The sequence below is a fragment of the Zosterops lateralis genome (assembly GCF_965231275.1).
Source record: "Zosterops lateralis genome assembly, chromosome: 31".
NCBI classification, from domain to species: Eukaryota; Metazoa; Chordata; class Aves; order Passeriformes; family Zosteropidae; genus Zosterops; species Zosterops lateralis.
This window is the reverse complement of record NC_139791.1, coordinates 2,617,612-2,630,376: the sequence shown is the minus strand read 5'-3', so window position 1 is coordinate 2,630,376 and position 12,765 is coordinate 2,617,612. Positions and strand designations below refer to the sequence as shown.

At 46.0% G+C, this 12,765-nt stretch overlaps 1 protein-coding gene across 1 annotated transcript; it reads right to left on the bottom strand.

Moving 5' to 3' along the window:
* Positions 1 to 11,451: 11,451 nt before the first annotated feature.
* Positions 11,452 to 12,384, bottom strand: LOC310920746 (olfactory receptor 14J1-like; the record flags this gene model as incomplete). The annotated part of the gene is made up of 1 exon (XM_083880805.1): positions 11,452 to 12,384. One exon carries the CDS (start codon positions 12,382 to 12,384, stop codon positions 11,452 to 11,454), a length of 933 nt encoding a protein of 310 aa, XP_083736931.1.
* Positions 12,385 to 12,765: the final 381 nt, after the last annotated feature.

Genomic DNA, 12,765 nt, shown 5'->3' with positions numbered 1-12,765 from the left:
TTTCCTCCTTAGGAGAACTCCAAACGGACTCCAAACAGCTGCATAAGCCCTGGAGACAAAGACAAATGGATGAAAAGAGGCTTCTGAGTGCTTTCTGTATTTTAATCAGCCCCACACTAGATTTGGGATGGAATCCAGGACCCACAGTCATTGGAAGAAGGTTGAAGAAGCTGCTCAAGGAGTCAGAAGCAAAACTCCAAGTCCCTTGGAGACTCCCTGGGCCCCACAGAGGTGAAAATGACACAAAACTTTAGTGGCAAAATACAGAAATTCAAGGAACTTTGGCAAAGGATTTAATAGAAGATACAATTCAACGTAAAACTCTTAGCATAGCTGTACCTTCATTTCCTTAGCCCATTTCATCTCAAAACTTTACCTTTTGAAAGGTTAAGTTCCCCAAAAACATTCCAGGCAAAAAGGATTAGAAGGAGAAAAAAGAAAGAGAGAGACAGAAAGACAGAAGAGATAAAGAAAGACACACATACAGCTACCAACTCCATGGAGCCAGCGTGGGGTGAGACACAAACCCCAGGAGAAGGAGGGTCCACACCATGGGCTGGGCTCATGTTCTGTCTTTTAAGCCCCTGGGCCTTTGTGTGGCCACTGTGACACTGCAGAACCAAGGAGAGCATTGCTGACAGTACAGAACCTCACAGAACCAAGGGGCCATGGGGACACTGTGGGGCCTCATGGAATCAAGGGGATCATTGTGAAACTCGGGGGCCCCATGGAACCAAGGGAACATGGAACAGGCCTGGCTGGTTTGGCCTCCTGGGGGCTGCTGGACAGGTCTGGCTGAGCCTGGCATGTTGAGGGCTGCTGCTCATCTTTCCCTGAAGCCCTGGGGCTCTGTGCTCTCCTTCCTGTGGGAAAGAACTGTCCTTCTCCTCTAGGGGCCCATGGCCAAAATTGGGATTTCTCCTCCTAATTTCCTTGTATGCAAAGATTGTTTGATTGTAAGATTAAATCTGACAGGAGAGCCAAATCTGGCTGCCTTTGTCACCTCCTCCTCTCATCTGCCTTTGAAACACTGGGACCATGTGCTTTTCTTTCCTACAGGAAAAATCACATTTCATGTCCAGGTGCCCATGGCCAAAGTTGGGAATCCACCTCCAGAATTCCCTATATCCAAGGATGGCTCCCAGACCAAAGCTGACAGGAGAGATGGCTTGTCTTGGTTGCCAAAGAGCTGGTTCTTATCTGCCTTTGAAACAGTGAGGCTCTGTGCTTTCCTTCCTAATATAGAGAACTCTTCTTCCTGTCCAGGCAGCTATGTCCAAAATTGAGATGCCCCCTCCAAAATTCCCTATAGCCAAGGGTTGCTTTCAGACAAAAGCTACCTGGACAGAGAGTTCAGGCTGGCTTTGGCCTCTGGTGGCTGCCTTTCATCTGCTCCTGAAACATCAGTGTTCCATGCTTTCCTTCCTATTGAAAAGAACCATCCTTCTCCTCCAGGCATTATTGTCCAAAAATGATATTCTGTATCTAAAACTCTCTATAATCCAAGGATAGGTCTCAGACAAAATGTGTCAGCACCATCTAATCTGGCTGCCCTTGGCCTCTGGTGACTGCTCCTCATCTGCCCCTGTGACATGGGGGCTTGGTTGGTTCCTCCCTATGGAGACCATTGTGACTCTGTGGGAACTCATGGAACCAAGGGGGGCCACGGTGACACTTTGGAGCCTTGTGGGACCATGGAGACCATTAAAACCCTTCATGGCCACGTGTAACTAAGGGACATTGTGACACCTCAGAGCCTCGTGGAACCAAGGGGCCATTGGGACACTGTGGAGGCCCATAGAACCAAGGGAACATGGAACAGGTCTGGCTGGTTTGGCCTCCCAGGGGTCACCTGACAGATCCAGATGATCTTGGAAGGTCAAGGGCTGCTTCTCATCTTCCCATGGATCACTGGGGCTCCATGATTTTATTCCTATGGAAAAGAATATGACATCTTTTAAAATACCTATTGCCAAAATTGATACTTCCCTGAAAAATTTCCGTACATGCAAGGGTATCTCTCAGAAATAAACTTGTCAGCAATGGATGGCCTTGGCCTCTGGTGGCCACCTCTCATTTGCCCCTGAAACCATGGGGCTCTGTGCCTTCCATCCTATGGACAAGAATCAGCCTTCTTGTGCAGGAGCTGTGGCCAAAATTCGAATTTTGTCTCCCAAATTCTGTATATCCAAGCATTGTCCCAAGACAAGAGTAGCCAGGAAAGACAGGTCAGACTGTCTATGGCAGCTGGAGATATTCTTAGACTGTTAGCACAATGTTTTTATTTGCGAAGACCTTGGAAAGGGCCCAGAGATCTCCCAAGTTGGGGTTTGGAGGCCTCAAGCACAGGACCACTGTATATGGAGAAAAGAGCCCAGTGGAGTGGAAACTGAAGACAGAAGAGGAGAGCCCTGGGAGGGATTAAAACGCAGTTTCAGAGATGGTGGATACTTTTGACATAGTAGCGAACAGCCAGAGAAAGAAAGAATTAATGGAAAGTACAGCTGAGGAGGGTAAGCCTGAACACAAGGGCAAAAGAAATTTCCCTCCCAGGGCAGGGCTGTGGAGCAACACATCCCCCAGAAGGAGTCTGGAGCAGCCCAAGGCTCTGTGTGGCCAGGCAGAGGCAGGCAGGAGGCAGAGCTGTCAGCAAAGGAAGGGCCCAGCCAGGTGGGGCAGCCGGGGCATGACGACAGCCTGCAGGGACAGAGGCGCAGGGCATGGACACTGTAGGACAGCCTGGGCTGCACAGGGCACAGGGATGGGCAGCAGCTGCAAGGCCCTGACACAGCCAACTCCTGCAGCACTTGGGCCATGGCTGCTGGGCCTGGGCCTGATTCAGCAGAATTCAGCTGAATTGTCCTCAGAAAATTATTTTGAATGCCAACATTTCCACCTTGCATGATGCTCAAAAACTCTTTGGAGATCTACAATGGGTTTGTACCATTGTGGGAATCACCAATGATGATTTACAACCATTTTTGCCATGGCTTCCTGGCAGTGATGCTAACAGCCCTCAAGTTTGCACCCTCGCACAGCAAGGCGCTCTAATGCAAAAAAACCACAACGTGATTGAAGTGCTTGCCGTGTAGAATATCTTCCATTGTCCCTTTTCCTCTCCAACACTGATGCCTGCCCACTTGCCATGGTTTTTCAATGGCAGAACAAAAAGGGGGAGGCCCAATCTGGCTGGAAGTTTGGCTCAGCAGCAATTTTACTTGAATGGGTGTTTTTATCCGTTCAACCAAATTGTCGTGTTATGAGCAGAACAGATGCTTTTGTTGCATTGATACGAAAAGGCAGAGACAAAATTGTAGAAATAAACAGAAAAGAACCAGCAGATATCAGTGTTCCTGGGAAAGATGAAGATTTGGAATGGCTGTTGAGACACTCGGTTGCATTGCAAGAGGCGTTGTTGAGTTTTGCAGGTGTGGTTCACAGCAGGCAACCAAAAGCCCCAATGTGACATCTGATCAAGGGTCATCAGTGGTTGGAAAGACCTTTGTGTTCACTGAAACCAGTTGAGGGAAGGACAGTTTGTACTGATGCTGGCTGAAGAACAAAAAAGGCTGTGTGTGTTTGGCAACAGCAAGGGAAATGGTTGCAGCGTCTAAGTAAGGGTGAAGTAGGAGACAGTTTGCAAACCCTTGAATTGAAGGTCATGTGTTGGGCTTTGCAAACTTGAAACAAAGAATCACTCAATGTCTTTTTAGATTCTCTGTACATAGTTGGAGTTGTGCAAAGAATTGAAGATGCATTTATCAGACAAACCCAGAACCAACGCCTTGGAGAATTGCTTTTGCAGTTGCAGAGTGTCCTGAAACAGCATCAGCATGCCTTTTGTGTCATGCACATTCGGAGCCATCAATGCAACAGAGGTTTGGGAGAAGACAACACACGAGCAGATGCTGCAGTCAGCTGTGTTGTCCATGTTCCCCCACAGAACAAGTTTGAAAAGGTTCGCAACAGTCATGAAACATTTCATCAAAATGCAAGAGCCCTGCATCAACAATTTCAGATCCCCCTGAATGATGCACAAGAGATTGTGTGTGCCTGCCCTCGGTGTAGCCATCATGGGCATTGCCTTGGGCTAGGCACGAACCCAAGGGGACTGAAAGCTTTAGAACTGATGCAGATGGATGTAACTCATGTTCCAGAATTAGGAAGATAGAAATATGTCCATGTAACTGTAGACACCTACTCAAAGTTTATTTGCACAACAGCACAAACAGGGGAAAAGGCTCTGCATGTTGAAAGACATTTATCTGTCTGTTTTGCAGTCATGGGTGTACCTGTGGAAATTAAAACCGAAAATGGTCCAGCTTATGTCAGTCAGCGAATTGTCAAGTTTATGCAGAAGTGGGGGGTGAAACATACCAACGGAATCCCTCACTCTTCTACAGGTCAAGCTATTGTAGAAAGAGCCAATCGTATCTTGAAAGAATATTTAGCAAAGCAAGAGCAAAATGATGAGATGGATGTAGTCAGTCAATTGTTAAAGGTATTGTTTACTTTAAACTATTTGTGTTTAGCAGAATGAAGAGAAGAACCTGTGGTTGTGATACATCACCGCACAGTGAAGGAGGGAAGACCACAGGCAATTCCAGGACTTTATATTTATCACAAAAATATGCAAATGGGTGAATGGCAAGGACCGAGTCCTGTGTTGTTTAATGGTCGTGGATATATGTGTGTTTCCCCGGGAGCAGGACCTGTTTGGGTGCTGAATCGATTTACCTGTGCATGTCCCCAATCATTGATACCAGCCAGCAGTGATAACGACATTGACAACAACTACTTACCTGGAGCGCGCTCTGACAACTCTGAAACCGATGAAAATTGACTTTATAGTGTGCAGAAATAATAGTTTATATAATCATAGTTATAAGATTTGGTTTATTATAAATCGCAATTAGTATTTAGGATTCAATAATAACTAGCTATTTTTTTCTGTTTTTCTTTGACGGAGAACTGGGAAAGATAACCAAAAAATATCAGAAAAATGTTGTGGGTTGGAATGCTTGTTTTAAGCAGTGTTTTGGCAAAGAAAGTATCTGGAGTGCTTGATATTGACCAAAGAAAAAATATGTGGGCCACTTGGGCCAATCAAACTGGACAAGATTCATTTTTTCTGTCTTTAGCTACACCGTTCAAACCTTTTCATACCTGTTTAATTGAAGTCCTAGTGAATTTAATGGCAAAGTTCAAACATTGGACTCAAGCTTGAATATATCCAAATTTGAATGAAGTCTGGAACGTGTAGTGCAATAGGCCCACTGGTTCCTCCAGCACTTGTTTTGTCAGTTGGTGTGAAACCCAGAAGATTCCAAAGAATGCTTTAGGAGCACAAGCTGTTGCAGTGGCACAAAATCTTAAAGTTATGGGTACTGAGCCACAAGAATTCAACCTTCTTGGTTCTGTGCAAGGCAATTATTGTTTAATGTTTGGACATCAGGTTGCAAAATCAAGTTTGTTCTATATGAAAGAAAAGCAGCCAAAAGATGGCAACACTTGGTTGTCTCCAAAATGCCTATTGTATTATAATCATTCAGAATATTGTAACAATTGGACTCAATCTGTAACACCATTAAAAGAGGCTGCAAGAAAATTGCTGCCAGGAATTTTCCTCATTTGTGGAGACCGAGCCTGGTCTGCAGGACCTCAAAGAGCTGTAGGAGGTCTATGTTATTTTAGCAAATTAGCACTGTTTGCTCCCACCACTCATAAAATTTTGGATTGTCTCAGAAGCCCTGATGAACTAGACGTTGTGTTCTCCAACTAGGCCCCAATTGCAAATATCAAGCGTCATTACGGGGGCATCCAGCTGTAATAGTAGTATCAATTTTTTCCCCAGGAGTTGCTTCAGTTCAAGCTCTCACACAGTTGCAAATCTTGGCTTGCTGGACAAGAAAACAAATGAATATAACATCTAATATGTTGAGTGAACTTGCCATAGATGTTAAAAGCATCCGCCATGCAGTTCTTCAAAACAGAGCTGCCATTGACTTCCTTCTTCTCACCCAAGGACATGGATGTGAAGAGTTTGAAGGCAGGTGTTGTATGAATGTCTGACCACTCTCAATCAACCTACAAGCAACTTCCACAGCTAAAGAGCAACATGGGAAAACTTGCAGTTATTAACACTCCTTTTGATAAATGGATCAATTCCTGGGGTTTTGCTGGTTGGATCAAAGACTTAGTCCATTTTAGTATTATACTTTTTATTGTTATTGTAGTTATTTTAGTTATTGTGCCTTGTTTATTAGTGTGTATGTGACAAATAACTAGCCATGCTTTTGAGTCAGTCTGGGCAGCTCAAAAAGTAAAAGGGGAATCGTAGCAGAATTTCTCAGAGAATGAGGGCATGATTTATATTTGGAGGGAGGTTTGAGCTACCCCAGCCTGGGCCCCAGATTCAGGCCTGTGAAGCCTGTGGGGCAGTTAGAAATTATGCTAAGGTATCAGCGAGGGACAGTGGTTTTTCCAGGTATTAACTGGTATAGTTGGTAGTGTGAACACTTTACCCACATTATAAGCATGAAATAAACAATGTCTCTTTGCATTTTTCCTTATGCTGTATACCAATGAGAAAATATTTGTAACTGTAAACTATATTGAAGTGTATGTAATCTGACATTTTAGACAGGATAAACGGAGAACGTATGTTAACCATATTTTTTTGGATCTGCGTTGCTCTGTCCGGCTTCCCATGTTTTTAAGGGGTTCTCTGCTTTCGCACTTCCTCCCACTTTTGTTCTCATCTTAAGAAAAGCATCAGCTGTAACAACATCTCATAGTCTAAAGTCCCAGCTGTAGACCATCTAATGCCCTTTTCTAGCCTGTAAAGTGGCCACCATTGTGTACAAAGCTTAATGAGGGCTTTTTTGTTTTCTGTACCACTGTAACCCACCAGTTCCTTCCAGTGTGTCAGGATACATCCTAAAGGACAAGTTCTAGGGACTTCTTTGGTCTGATTAGTTCCCATTGTTTCTTTATTTTATTCCAGGTCTTTTACCTTAATTGCAAAAATCTCTGGGCATAAAAAGTTGAACACATTTAGTCCTAATTATTTTTACTGGGTTCCCAAAAATATTAAAAACTCTTTTTCCAATAACTCAAACAATCTACTACTGCCTTTCCTCGCAACCAGTTGCCACTCAAAAGCCCTTAACAAAACTAGCACTCTACACCAATTCCTATTATCTCATTCTTTGTGTCTTGTCTTGCTTCCACCCAAACATCACTTCTCACCATCCTTTCCCAATTTTCTTCCCACACAACCCACTGCTCAGGTACTGGGTGTGACCTCCTACACACCAACTTTAAAATTTTCAGTTCACAATCATCTCAATTAGAGCACTGTCCCCACTGGCCCTGGGCATAATCTCTGTGCTGGTTTGCAGAAGAGCAATAATAGCATCCTGCACAAATCCTACACTGCAGTAGCACCCACGCACAATGCCAACTTCTAGATGCACCAGGGGCTGCAGAAAAAAAATTTCTAAATTCTCTACTGCACCTTGCTCCCAGTCCAAAGCTACTTAGTTGCCAGCAGAGGTCCAATAAATTCCACCTAAATAAACCCTTTCCTTTCCTCTGTCTAACCAACAATTAGCAGAGTTCCTGAATTCCCAGAGATCGAGTCCCGACTACTGAGCTATTCATCTGGCCAGGTCTAAACATACACAAATCACCAGCCATAATATTTCCCATATAAAAGACACCCCTGTTATAACTCTAACAATCCACAAACACAACCTCTCTGTCTCAAATTCCAAAAATCACAACTAAGACACTATAAAAAGGGACCTTACTCCATTTTGCCAAACTTACACTGTTCCTTTGTCTTTTCTCAATCTTCTTCAAAGACATCCATGTCCCAATCCCAGAAACTAAACAACTCTTTCCACAAACTACATTTACTATTTCACACTCAGCATTTCCTGCTTCCCACTTATAATGTCATGGCAGCTTTGGAATGCACCTGGGGCATGCAGGTCTTCATCTGTGAGACACACAATATCACCTCCTCTTATACTCCTTACAGCAAAGAAAAACCCAAGCTGGATGCCAATCTAGTTTCCAAGGAATAATTGTCAGGCTACATAAAAAACAAGGAATTAGTCCCTCTCGTCCCCACCACAATGGGTTCCTAAGTCCTCTCTCAATCAAGGGAAATTCCCAATCAAAAGCCAAATTATTATTAGTTTGGCTTGAGTATAATCCTCCACAAAACACCTTTTCTGTCCTTCTGTCCTCTCGTGTCTCACCAAGACCCAGTCCCCCCATCACATTCAAAAACTTGTCCAGTTCAAGCTGAAACCATTAAAAAGGGCCTGCCTAGACAGCCAGACCCTGTCAGCTCAGGCTCGAGCTTTAACTGCCACTTTCAACAGAACAAACCAACAAAAACCAACACAACCTGCTAGAAGTTACCAGTTTGCTGCAATTATAACTTTTGACACAAGATGTCAGGATTACCTCAAAAATAGACCACAACTCTTAAAGCCATGGTCACTCTCACACAAGCTGCCTGACTTCACAAAGCCAAAGTCTAAAAAGTGTTCATGACTCCACAAATGCTGTGGAAAAAACTTACAAAAATACTATACTGGAACAGTGTCTCCAATTCTGCAAGGAGGGAACAGTTTAAACTCAAGCACCGAGTGTCACAGCAAATGCCATCCTTGTTGCCTCCCGGGTTTTGTTCTGTTTAAGCCCAAACACCAGGTGTTACAGCAAATACCATCTGCCGTAACCAGAAATAAACACACCACAGTCACAGTGGGGAGAGGTGCCTCTTTGCAAAGGAATAAAATATTCACACAGCATGCAGTGCTATGCAGGGCTTTAGGCATTCATCACACTCACTTCACTCATTTCCGGCCGTGTCAGTTGCCTGAAGACGGAACCGCGGGTCAGAACACTTCAAGTGCTTCGTACCCAGGATATGTGTCAATAAATACTGACACAGTCCCTCTCAGAGTCAGGACACACTTAAAATGACCACAGATGATAAAATAGCAACAATGAAAAAGGACTTGCCCCAAACTGTTTGCAAATTTGCCCTGAACTGCTAGCGAGCCCTTTACAGCTTGACAAATCTTTCTGCTGTCAAGCAAATCCCACTGTAGCTCACAAGCAGACTACATAGGCTTGAGCTGAGCTTGGGACATCTCCCATGTCTTACCAACAGCCTCCTGGCCACACGTACACCTTATAGGCCACAATTTTCAATTTTTGAACCATTTTGTCCGGAGTTCTGGCAGTCCTTGTCTGTCCCCAGTGAACAGTCGGGGAGCAGAGCCCTCTCTCCAGGGAGATCCCTGGGAGTGCCCCGAGGGGTCCATGACTTGAACTGCTCTCACAGCTGAACAAAACCCAGTCCTGCTGTGGTCACCAATTGATTTGCATAAAATTGATTAGATCATGCACAAAAGACCCTCTAACTAGGTAAAGGTAGAAAGTGCTATTTATTTTATAATTTATTCAATGTTGGGTGGCACGGGAGTAGCCTGCTAAAGGTGTGTGCACCAATCACAAAGCTCTAGCCCTCTATTTATTTACCAAAGTCTTAAATATTCATTCAATTACTCAAAATGCCTATACATATGCATAATCCTAGCATTGCCTATCCCTGCTTCATATTGAAATAAACCTAAAATCCTTCACACCTGCCAAATTCTTCTCTCAAATTGGGTTGGTGGTCTTGGAAAATCATCAGTGATCTTAGAGGATGAAGTCAGAGACATCATCCTGACAGAGACCTTTTTACTTTCATCTTGTTGGCAGGCTACATGACTCCTTGGGCATAGTGTGAGCCCTCTTGCTCGGTTCAAATAGTTTCTGTGTCCAGGTGGAGGTGTCATGGTTTCTTCCAATATCACAATGGTCCATCTATCTTATTTCCTTCTACAAACAAAAGTGAAAGGAGCAAGTAATATATTAACTATGCTCTAGCTTAAGCATCTAATAATTAATAACTCTTCCACTTCATCTCTACTTTTCCAACTTAAATCCTAATCAATATAAACTGCTTCTATCCCTTAGCTAAAATGTTAAATCTTAAAATTCTTAACACAAGGCACTGCAGGACACTGCAGACAATTCCTGAGGCACTTGGAGGATGATCCTGCTCCCCAAGGGATATTCTCATGCTGCCAGTTCAGGAAGTGAAATAGGGAGTGGGGGCAGAGAGGAAAGGGCAAACAGGGATGGGCTGTTTGTAGGAGAGAAGACAGGGATGGGTAGTAGGAAGAAAACTGGACGAGGAAAGAGAAAAGAGAGCAAAGGTGAAGCAAAAGAAATTCCCAGGGAAGTTTGGGGGTGGCTGCCAGGCAGCCCTGGCTCTGAGCAACAACATCTGCAGTGGGACAGAAAACTCACAGCTCATGGGAACAAACCTTCTGTGTGACCTCAGAGGCCACGACAAACCTGAGTGGTTTCCCTCCTGTCCCCCAGCCCTTCCTGGCCCCAGGGGCTGATGGCATTTGTGCTCCCTCAGGTTCATCTCCCCACACCAACACCAAAGGGGGTGCTCAGGCCTGCTCTGGGCACTGCAAACAGGGGCTCCTGAGCCAGTGCTGCCCTGTCTGTGCCTGCAAGGATCCTGCACCTGTGTGAGCTGGGGGAGAGGCCAGGGCTGCAGAGGGGGGATGTTGTTGGCAGGTGCATGAGGACGCTCTGGGACGCTGCCCTGGGGTGTCCAGTGCAGTGGGGATGGATCAGCCCCTGCTCTGCTGCTCCTTCCCATCTCCCCCAGGGCCCTTGCACAGCCCCAGCCATGCTGTTTGTCCCCAGCCTGCCCATGGCCACCCTGGGGCTGCTCACGGGGCTTTTCTGTGCTGAGCATTGGCCTGGGCGTGTTCTGGAGAGAGCCTGGGCAAGGAGCCTGGAGCCCCCAGGCCCTGCCCTGAGGCGTCAGCACTGCCCCAGCAGTGCCCATGGCCTGTCCCTGCTGCAGCCCCGGCACTGCCACCCCCAGCCCTGTGCCCGGCCCCGAGAGCCCTCAGGCCCTACAGCAACACCAGGGCCAGGAGGGCAGCGGGACAGGGCCACGGGAGCAGCACTGGAAACACCAAGGGCTGCTGGTGCTGGGCACAGCTGCTGTGCCAGCCCTGATCTGCCCCAGCTCTGCACACAGACATTGCTGCTGCAGCCACAGAGAAGGGAACAAAAGGGGGATCTCCAGTGAAAGTTTTGTTAGGAGATCATTTTGTTCATTTAAAGCCACTGAGAGCACAGCACCTCGTTGATAGAGACTGTGGCCACAGTAAGTGTTGAGAGAAACAAAACAATAAAGGACACAAACAATGGCCTGGCTTTGTGAACACCATGTAAAACGACAACAAAGAAAATAGAAAAAAACCCCAACAACCCAACAACCAAACCAGTAAGAACTATCAAATATGATCTTTATTTCAAGCAATTTTCCAAAAACTTGCCATTGGTTTAATGTTTCTGAAATGGTCCAGTGATCAGTGTCCACACTGCAGCCTTGAGCTCCTGGTTCCTCAGGCTGTAGATCAGGGGGTTCAGGGCTGGAGGCACCACCGAGTACAGAACTGACAGTGACAGATCCAGGGATGGGGAGGAGATGGAGGGGGGCTTCAGGTTGGCAAAAAAGGCAGTGCTGAGGAACAGGGAGACCACAGCCAGTTGAGGGAGGCAAGTGGAAAAGGCTTTGTGCCGTCCCTGCTCAGAGGGGATCCTCAGCACAGCCCTGAAGATCTGCACATACGAGAAAACAATGAACACAAAACAGACAAAACCTAAACAGGCACCAACAGCAAGAAGCCCAAGTTCCCTGAGGTAGGATTTGGAGCAGGAGAGCTTGAGGATGTGTGAAATTTCACAGAAGAACTGGCCCAGGGCATTGCCATGGCACAGGGGCAGGGAAAATGTGTTGGCTGTCAGCAGCAGAGCATTGAGAAAGGCACTGGCCCAGGCAGCTGCTGCCATGTGGGCACAAGCTCTGCAGCCCAGGAGGGTCCCATAGTGCAGGGGTTTGCAGATGGACACGTAGCGGTCGTAGCACATGATGGTCAGCAGGAAATACTCTGCTGAAATGAAAAAGAAGAACAGAAATAGCTGTGCAGCACATCCTGTGTAGGAGATGGTCCTGGTGTCCCAGAGGGAATTGTGCATGGCTTTGGGGACAGTGGTGAGGATGGAGCCCAGGTCGGTGAGGGCCAGGTGGAGCAGGAAGAAGAACATGGGGCTGTGCAGGTGGTGGCTGGAGGCCACGGCACTGATGACGAGGCCGTTTCCCAGGAGGGCAGCCAGGGAGATGCCCAGTAAGAGGCAGAAGTGCAGGAGCTGCAGCTGCCGCGTGTCTGCCAGTCCCAGCAGGAGGAAGTGGCTGAAGGAGCTGCTGTTGGACATTTCTTCACTCTGGGCATGGTGGGCTGTTGAAAGAGGAAATTGACAAGCTTGGAGAGATTTTCATGAATCAATCCTATGATCTTTCATTAAGAATCCCCTCAAAATTGCTTGATTTTTTAAAGAGAAATTCACCTAACATTTTTAATTTTGGGGCTTTGTTTGTGCTGCTGAGTTACTGCCTCGTCTTCAGCATTTCCCTCAGCCTGAACACTGGTGAGCCCAGAAGGAAAACACAGCCTGGTGTGACAGTTTGGTCAGAACTGCTGGTCCCACAAAGGTGCCCCTTGCTCATTACACATCCCTGTAGTTCACAATGGACACACTTAAAAAATACTTGAAAAAAATATTGACTGTTTGAAAGCTACAGTTTCAAAGTTAATT